Below are 9,186 nucleotides of genomic sequence, written 5' to 3' on the forward strand. Positions count from 1 at the left end.
CCCACTGGTGTGCATTGGAAGAGGGGTAGTCTTATACGGCGAGTATAGCCCAAGCACTACATTTTAACAGGAAAAGTAGGGGGTCGTCTTATACACCCAAAATAATTCAAGGTCCTCCTGCGCTATGTGAGTGAAAGTATTCAACCTATTGACTAGCTGCCAGCACTCAAAACTGATACCAATCCACAGTGTCAATAAATCATAAAAAACAGTGCAGCGCTCTAAGAAATTAAATAATAATAAATCAATAGCATAAATAAAATTAGTATATTAATAGTGCCAAAACACATATAAAAAATTAGTGCCAAACCATGATAGAGAAATAAAAATAAGGTGCCAGACCATAACCATATAAATGGTGTGTACACAATTAATAATAATAAATCACACTCCAAAAATACCATCCAATATAAGAAAACTTAGCAGTGCTCACATAGTGCCACAAAAAAATGAACATGAATAAATGCATCCAAAGCAAATGTCCTTTTAGTGAAAAATGACATAAATCTTAGCAGTGCTCACATAGTGCCACAAAAAAAAAAATATACATAAATAGATGCATCCAGACCAATGTCCTTTTAGTGCAAAATGACATAAATCATGCGACGTGCAATAGTGATATTGAATGCAACACGTGACTGTGCCAAACTCCTCCTCGTTAGCGGCTAAATTGCCTCCTCACCTCCTCCTACTGACCCCTAGGGGCCAACAGGCTTGCAGGATCACCCTGGATCCTTAATAGATCATAGCCAGCAGCTTCCTTCCTTCCCTGGATCTCCTTAGAGGGGCTCCTATTTCCCCTATTCAGTCAGGGCGGTCCTGAAGAGTAATAGCTCACAATCCAGTGAGCCACAAAAAAAGCCTCTAAGTGCAGTATTCGATTAACTTGGTTTTATTTTAAAGAGTAAAAAAGGTTTCACTCACATTACAGACAATCTCCCTCCTCACTGATGTGTGGGTGTACTGCATGTGGCTGGGACCTCTTGGGTGTAGCAAAATGGCGTCTCCCGCCGGAAATGCGTCACCACGCTCCGGAACTACGAACTCGCGTACCTACGCGTTACGTCACCGTCTACTCGTGACTTCATCTGGGTATATCCCCAGATGAAGTCACGAGTAGATGGTGACGTAACGCGTAGGTACGCGAGTTCGTAGTTCCGGTGCGTGGTGACGCATTTCCGGCGGGAGACGCCATTTTGCTACACCCAAGAGGTCCCAGCCACATGCAGTACACCCACACATCAGTGAGGAGGGAGATTATCTGTAATGTGAGTGAAACCTTTTTTACTCTTTAAAATAAAACCAAGTTAATCGAATACTGCACTTAGAGGCTTTTTTTGTGGCTCACTGGATTGTGAGCTATTACTCTTCAGGACCGCCCTGACTGAATAGGGGAAATAGGAGCCCCTCTAAGGAGATCCAGGGAAGGAAGGAAGCTGCTGGCTATGATCTATTAAGGATCCAGGGTGATCCTGCAAGCCTGTTGGCCCCTAGGGGTCAGTAGGAGGAGGTGAGGAGGCAATTTAGCCGCTAACGAGGAGGAGTTTGGCACAGTCACGTGTTGCATTCAATATCACTATTGCACGTCGCATGATTTATGTCATTTTGCACTAAAAGGACATTGGTCTGGATGCATCTATTTATGTATATTTTTTTTTTTGTGGCACTATGTGAGCACTGCTAAGATTTATGTCATTTTTCACTAAAAGGACATTTGCTTTGGATGCATTTATTCATGTTCATTTTTTTGTGGCACTATGTGAGCACTGCTAAGTTTTCTTATATTGGATGGTATTTTTGGAGTGTGATTTATTATTATTAATTGTGTACACACCATTTATATGGTTATGGTCTGGCACCTTATTTTTATTTCTCTATCATGGTTTGGCACTAATTTTTTATATGTGTTTTGGCACTATTAATATACTAATTTTATTTATGCTATTGATTTATTATTATTTAATTTCTTAGAGCGCTGCACTGTTTTTTATGTCTTATACACCCAGTCGTCTTATACGCCGGAAAATACGGTAAACAAAATAATTGTCTAGCAAAAGTGTATGTTTGTTCCCTCAGGTGTGTGTCTATTCACTGTAATAGTCCACAGCCAGGATAAAGACATTTTCCACTTGTGTCCTTATTTGTACTTGCAGTGATTTAAATTTAACTAGGTGTGTAAGAGCAGATGAGGTTGTTAGGCGCAGAACAGGGAACTCAAGATTACCAAGTGGGTCCTTTGGGGATGGCGCTACACTCACTTAAAGCAGAAATCCGGGCAAAACTATGCCTGCACTCCATGGGCCATCTGCTCGTTTTTGCATAGTTGTCATAAGAGTGAAGGTATACTTACCGAATCTGCCGATCCTCGGAGCGCAAGACCAGTCCCTGACGCTTCTTCCCCTCCCTGCATGCTAACAGTTTTGTGAATGAACTGTTCCTTACTCCATCATGCCCATAGGCCGGCTCTGAGCACGAGGATGGCAGGAACAGTCCACCACTGGATGTGGGGGAGCATGGTTTTGCGGAGGATCGGAGGATGGGGTAATTATAGCTTTTCCACTAAACCCCTGGACAAAACGAGCAGTTTTCCCATGCAGTGCGGGTACAGACCCACTGCATGGGAAAATAAAAATTTTACATGGAGTTCTGCTTTAAGTCATGACCATGTACTCAGACGGTGGCACAAGAAAGTCCAATGTCCCTGTTGCAAGTACACCTACTAAGATGCCACCAGCTGTGAAATATCAACCAGGGTGTCACGATCGCGGCGTCAGACCCCAGACCTTCTCACCAAACTCGTGACCAAAGGACTGGCCGATCCAGACCGCGATGTGACGTGTGTAACAATGCCACACCCAATTGCACCCTACACAGCGATTTTCCAGCTAATGGATTTCAATCTGTGCCTGCAGCCTGGATGCGCTTGTTACTGGGTCAGGTTAATTACGCAACTGACCCTTACACACTGCCACCAACCCTTTTTTGTACAGAGAAAGAGGAAACTCTTTATCAAATATACACTATAATGGTTGAAAAGTCGTCTGTCCAATACGGTTACCGCAGGCCGATTGGGCAGAGGATTAAACAAACACAGTAGCGTCTCTTTAGAGGCAGGAATTCATAAATTGCAACTAAGCGCTTGAGAAACAGTCTAACACTTTCAGAAAGAAAGATTTATTACTAAAAGAGTCAAGAACGTGCAATAAAATATTTACAGAAAAAGATGCAACTAAGATATATATATATATATATATATATACACACACACACACACAAAGAACCATAGCACAGCAAAGAGATAACAGGGAGAAGTTAAAGAGTTAAGTTACTTGCCATTTAAGCCTTTGATGTAAGCAGATCCAAGTTGCAGAGCGAAAGGGTCTCCCCAGGTGGTATTGATGTTACAAATGGGAGATGTCTTCAACCACTTTTTTAGCCCTGCTAGCCTGTTTTTTAAAGTCTCCCAGCAGGGGGGTGGCTCTGAGTAACTGACCAATACTCTGTTTAGTGAGGGATCGTTGGGTGGAACTCTGAATTAGAACCAACATCTTTCAAAATCCACATTTTGGCCTATAACTTTCCAGCTGCACAAGCGACAATCTCTCCGCGGGTATTTTCTTATGCAAATAAGTCTAGGGATCATGTAGATATGAATTATGAGATTGTACGTTACACGGATGTCAAGGTCCTACCTTTCTTCAGAGCTTGTGCATCTCCATGAGCTGGCATCCATCTTGGTTTTCTGCAAAGCATGGTGGGAACCTTTATGCCTTCAGGCTTCTGCGGCTCCTCCTCAGAAGGGTGTGGTTGAGCACATTTAAACCTCCTGTCTGCAAGTGTGCGCTGCACTTGTGTCCTGTATGTTGCCCTGTTGCAAGCTCTTGTGTTGTTCCCATTGCTCTCCTGGTAACCGACTCGGCTTGGACAAGACTACTCTCTGCGTTAACCCTTTAACTGACCTCCCGTTGCTGAACCCGGCTCGTGACCTGAGTATTCTTTGCCTACCGTCTAGTACTGTCTGCTCCGTTGTTATTGACCCGGCTTGTCTGACTACTCTACTCGTGTTCCCATCTAGCTCCCACCAGCTGTACAGCATTGGCGGCAGTCGTTATCGCAGCTGGGGTCACTCGGGGGCCGCGACCTGGTCTCAGGCTGCGTCAAGTCCATCCCTACCATCAGGGGCCCTGGTGAAGGGTAGCCTGGGGCTTAGACTCCGCGCCCTGAGGGACTCTGGTCTGTGGGTAGTGGCTGTCGTCAGTCGCAGCGTGACCGTACCATAGGCCTGCCTGCCCATTCCAGCGTTCCTGCCCTGACAACGGAGTTCTATGTTTTGGCTCCCCGGAGCATGCAAAACGAGTGGAGAGACCTATCAGAATGTCCGTCTGCGTGTTGGCCATCTGACGAGGTGTCCGGTTTTTATGTAAGTCTTCCATATTTCAAGATGAAACATAGGGGAAAAACTGACTTGAGAAATGTTCATTTAATTCTGCCACCTACGCTGCTAGGTTTTATGAGGTTAAAATCTCTTTCAATTCCTGGGAAAAGCTGCCTTATCTCTGTTATGAGGTGAGAGATTCCACAGGTTCTTGGGCAGAGCGGCTCTGTCTCTCTTGGGGGGCTTTGTAGCTCTGGGCCCCCTGCTGCTCTAACCTGCTAGTGACCCACAACCAGATGTCGCTGTGGCTGAACAGAGTGGGAAGGGGGGAGGATGCAGGAAAATATATTGCACGATGGGTAGTCCCTTCCCAAGATGGAGGTTGAAACCAAAATGGTTGAATTGTGTCAATCTCTGATGCGCGCTTTTGCGCCACAGGGCACACAGGTCATTTAGTAATTTCATATCCACTTAATGACCTGGCCTATTCTGACACTCTTTGCAAGTAAAAATCTGCATTTTTTTGCTAGAAAATTACTTAGAACAACCAAACATTTTATATATATATATATATATATATATATATATATATATATATATATATATATATATATATTTTAGCAGATGCCCTAGAGAATAAAATGGTGTTCATTGCAATTTGTTATGTTACATGTTATTTGTGCCTCAATTTTTCATACGCAGTTTTTTTTTTGGAAAAAATACACTTTATTGTGTTGTATTGAAAGAAAACACAATATATAACCCCATTTTGGTACCATATAAAACATGATGTTATGTCAAGTAAATAGATACCTAACATGTCACGCTTTAAAATTGCACAGGCACATGGTACTACTGTACTTAAAAATCTCCATAGGTCAGGGTCAGTTTTTTTTTCCAGGGTTTTCTTTTCATTTTTCTTTAAAATGAGTATCAGTTTCAGTTAGTGGCAGGATTAAAAAAAAAAGAAGCAAATTGCACACTATTGATTTTGGCCTGTACTACGGGTAAAAACAACAACTAACATACACACATGTGATATCACTGAGATCATCAGGAGCAGGAGAAATTATTTTGGGTTGTTCTTTGGTGGTAGGTTATGTTGGTTTTTTTTTTTACTAGTTTGGGCCAGTTTTAATTTGGTAATAAAAAATAAAGTCAATAGATATCCATCCAAATGAAAGCCCAATTTGTCCTGAAAAAAACAAGGTATAATCTACCTGGGCGTGCAAAGTAGTTGTGATGATATGTACAGTTTTGCCAACACATGTCAACGTTGCAAAATTGTGCTTAGGCATTAAGATTAAGACTTAGGCACAAAGGGGTTAATGTGTTTTATTGCAAAAAAACACAAAATATATCCCATACCGTACCATATAAAATTTGATGTTATGTCAAGTAAATAGATACATAACATGTCACGCTATAAAATTGCGCAGGTAATACGGTACATAAAAATCTCCATAGGTGACCTTTTAAAATGTTTACAGGTTACCAGGTTAGAGTGACAGAGTAGGTCTAATGCAAGAATTACTGCTCCCGATATAACATTCCTGGCAATACCTCACATGTGTGGTGTGAACATTGTGTACATATGCGGGTGCAACCTACATATGTGTTCGCTACTGCCCACAAGCACGAGGGGAACAGAGGCACATAACATTTTTTTTTTTTTTCAATTTATTTTATTAAATTTTTTTTTATTTTTACACTGTGCCTGTATTTTTTTTTTATCCTTTTTATTGTTATCACAAGAAATGTATACATCCCTTGTGATAAAAATAAAGCATGATCCTCGATCTGGTCATCTTTATGGAGAAATATGGGGTCTATAAGACACCAGATCTCGCCTCTACCCTTGAAAGTATCAGATAAAAAAAAAAAAAAAACATTGATGTAATTTCCAAACTTTCCCCACCCCCCAAAAAAGGTAGTGTTTACATTTGCCATAAACCGTAAGTGACGCCATGATGTCGCTTCTGGCCTCCTAGATCATACAGGTGATCAGAGACAATTTGGTCTCTTATTATTATTATTATTATTACTATTCAGGATTTGTATAGCGCCAACAGTTTGCGCAGTGCTTTACAAAATGAAGGTAGACATTACAGTTACAATACAATTTGGTACAAGAGGAAACAGAGGGCCCTGCTCGTTAGAGCTTACAATCTTCACCTCTATGCCTAGCTGCAAAAACTGTTGGATCGGATTCCAGGCTTTCTGATAAGCCCAAGAAACACCGGCGAGAGGTGGAGGGTGGGTACAACTCCTCCCGCTGCTTCTAAAAACGATCCAGCGGGTAATCAGCTGCTTGGATCACTTTTAGACAGAAGAGAATCGCTGGCTGAAAATTTTAATACTGGAATTATGGCTGACAGCTGCAGCCATATTGCCGATAAACCACTTTAAAATTAGTGGGTTTTCAAGTGGATATAGAACACTATGGTGCTTCAATGCTAATTTTTCCAATTACATATACTGTATTGCTTCTCTTCCATATATGAATGCATGTATGATGTCAACTTGCTTGATTTTTTATTAAATAAAGAATTTAAAAAAGTGGTTCTGACTGTCACTACTGCTCTTTACTTACTGAATTAGAACATTTGGAAGATTTGGGCTGGTTGTAGAATGCCAGTAATGCCAGACACTCTCTGGCTGTAACTAGCCAGACCTTTCAGGCACATTTGGAATAAAACCAGTGGCAAATTATACAAAATCCTAAAATTATACTTAAATAATTAAAGAACAATGTTAAAAAATATAAAAAGAAAATGTTAGTATAATCTGCAGGAAGAATAATCTATGAATGCAAACTAAAGTTTAAGGTATCTTAGTTATGAACTAAAGTTTTTCAATGTTTGTACTACTAAATCAAAATGTTAAACACATTGCTTTTCATCGATGAGATTTGTAGATTTAGATTTTGCTAAATGACATCAATGCACTGACCTCCCCTTTATGCCTCTGAAAATATTTCACTGTTGCTCTGGCTAAACGTTCTGATGGATTCTTCCACATCTTCACTGCATGGTCTTGAAAAGCCTGCTAGTGTCATACTATGGCATTTAGCTAGACCTTGTTGTGTATATAAAGCTTTGTGGTTACCACAGTAACAACTGGCCTAATTGTTAGGCTGGGCCTGAATTGTTTACATTCCTTTGCAGCACTGAACATTGGTGGCTGATCATTTATCAGCCTGGTTCCTCCTCTGGCTGTAGAAAAAAATGTAGGTAACTGTATTTATAAAAAAATCAAAAAATGTTTTGTTCATTATAATTTCTCAGGATAAAGTGAAAGCCAAGAACACCTGGATATGCAACAATTCTTTGTTTATCAGTAGCAAATTTTATTAAAAGTTTTTTTAAAAATACAATGCGCCATAAAATGTGAAAAGTAGTGCCACAGTTCGAAGTATTGCAGATAAGCCCAATATACATATAGAAATAGTTTGTATAAACCTTGCAACATTTTAATTCAGAGACAAAATGCTGGAAACAATATTGTGATAATATATTGCTTTTTCAAGACATAGGTTTTTAAGTCACATGAGAGAAAAGTCGGTGATGGGGAGGGTTTAAAGGAGAAAGAAAAAAGAGGGCTATGAGGGGGATCAAATGGAATTCAACCATGAAGACCAGATTTCATCATGTTTGGCTGGGCAGGCCCTACTTATATACAGTCAGGTCCATAAATATTGGGACATCAACACAATTCTAACATTTTTGGCTCTATACACCACCACAATGGATTTGAAATGAAACAAACAAGATGTGCTTTAACTGCAGACTGTCAGCTTATATTTGAGGGTATTTACATTCAAATCAGGTGAACGGTGTAGGAATTACAACAGTTTGCATATGTACCTCCCACTTATTAAGGGACCAAAAGTAATGGACAGAATAATAATCATAAATCAAACTTTCACTTTTTAATACTTGGTTGCAATTCTTTTGCAGTCAATTACAGCCTGAAGTCTGGAACGCATAGACATCACCAGACGCTGGGTTTCATCCCTGGTGATGCTCTGCCAGGCCTCTACTGCAACTGTCTTCAGTTCCTGCTTGTTCTTGGGGCATTTTCCCTTCAGTTTTGTCTTCAGCAAGTGAAATGCATGCTCAATCGGATTCAGGTCAGGTGATTGACTTGGCCATTGCATAACATTCCACTTCTTTCCCTTAAAAAACTCTTTGGTTGCTTTTGCAGTCTGCTTTGGGTCATTGTCCATCTGCACTGTGAAGCGGCGTCCAATGAGTTCTGAAGCATTTGGCTGAATATGAGCAGATAATATTGCCTGAAACACTTCAGAATTCATCCTGCTGCTTTTGTCAGCAGTCACATCATTAATAAATACAAGAGAACCAGTTCCATTGGCAGCAATACATGCCCACGCCATGACACTACCACCACCATGCTTCACTGATGAGGTGGTATGCTTAGGATCATGAGCAGTTCCTTTCCTTCTCCATACTCTTCTCTTCCCATCACTCTGGTACAAGTTGATGTTGGTCTCATCTGTCCATAGGATGTTGTTCCAGAACTGTGAAGGCTTTTTTAGATGTCGTTTGGCAAAACTCTAATCTGGCCTTCCTGTTTTTTGAGGCTCACCAATGGTTTACATCTTGTGGTGAACCCTCTGTATTCACTCTGGTGAAGTCTTTTCTTGATTGTTGACTTTGACACACATACACCTACCTCCTGGAGAGTGTTCTTGATCTGGCCAACTGTTGTGAAGGGTGTTTTCTTCACCAGGGAAAGAATTCTTCGGTCATCCACCACAGTTGTTTTCCATGGTCTTCCAGGTCTTTTGG

The 9,186-nt window shown here is 40.8% G+C and overlaps 1 protein-coding gene across 1 annotated transcript in view; it reads right to left on the reverse strand.

Moving 5' to 3' along the window:
* The window catches only part of WDR38 (WD repeat domain 38), a 182,282-nt gene extending 174,842 nt beyond the window's left edge, over positions 1-7,440 (reverse strand). The window contains exon 1 of the mRNA XM_089693386.1: positions 7,328-7,440. Coding sequence (XP_089549512.1) covers positions 7,328-7,396 — 69 coding nt within the window. The 5' untranslated portion in view covers positions 7,397-7,440. The remainder of the gene's footprint in view (positions 1-7,327) is intronic.
* Between the last annotated feature and the right edge of the window lie 1,746 nt (positions 7,441-9,186).

Source organism: Staurois parvus, unplaced genomic scaffold (assembly GCF_062004578.1).
Source record: "Staurois parvus isolate SC_StPar_1 unplaced genomic scaffold, SC_StPar_1.0 ptg000630l, whole genome shotgun sequence".
NCBI lineage: Eukaryota > Metazoa > Chordata > Amphibia > Anura > Ranidae > Staurois > Staurois parvus.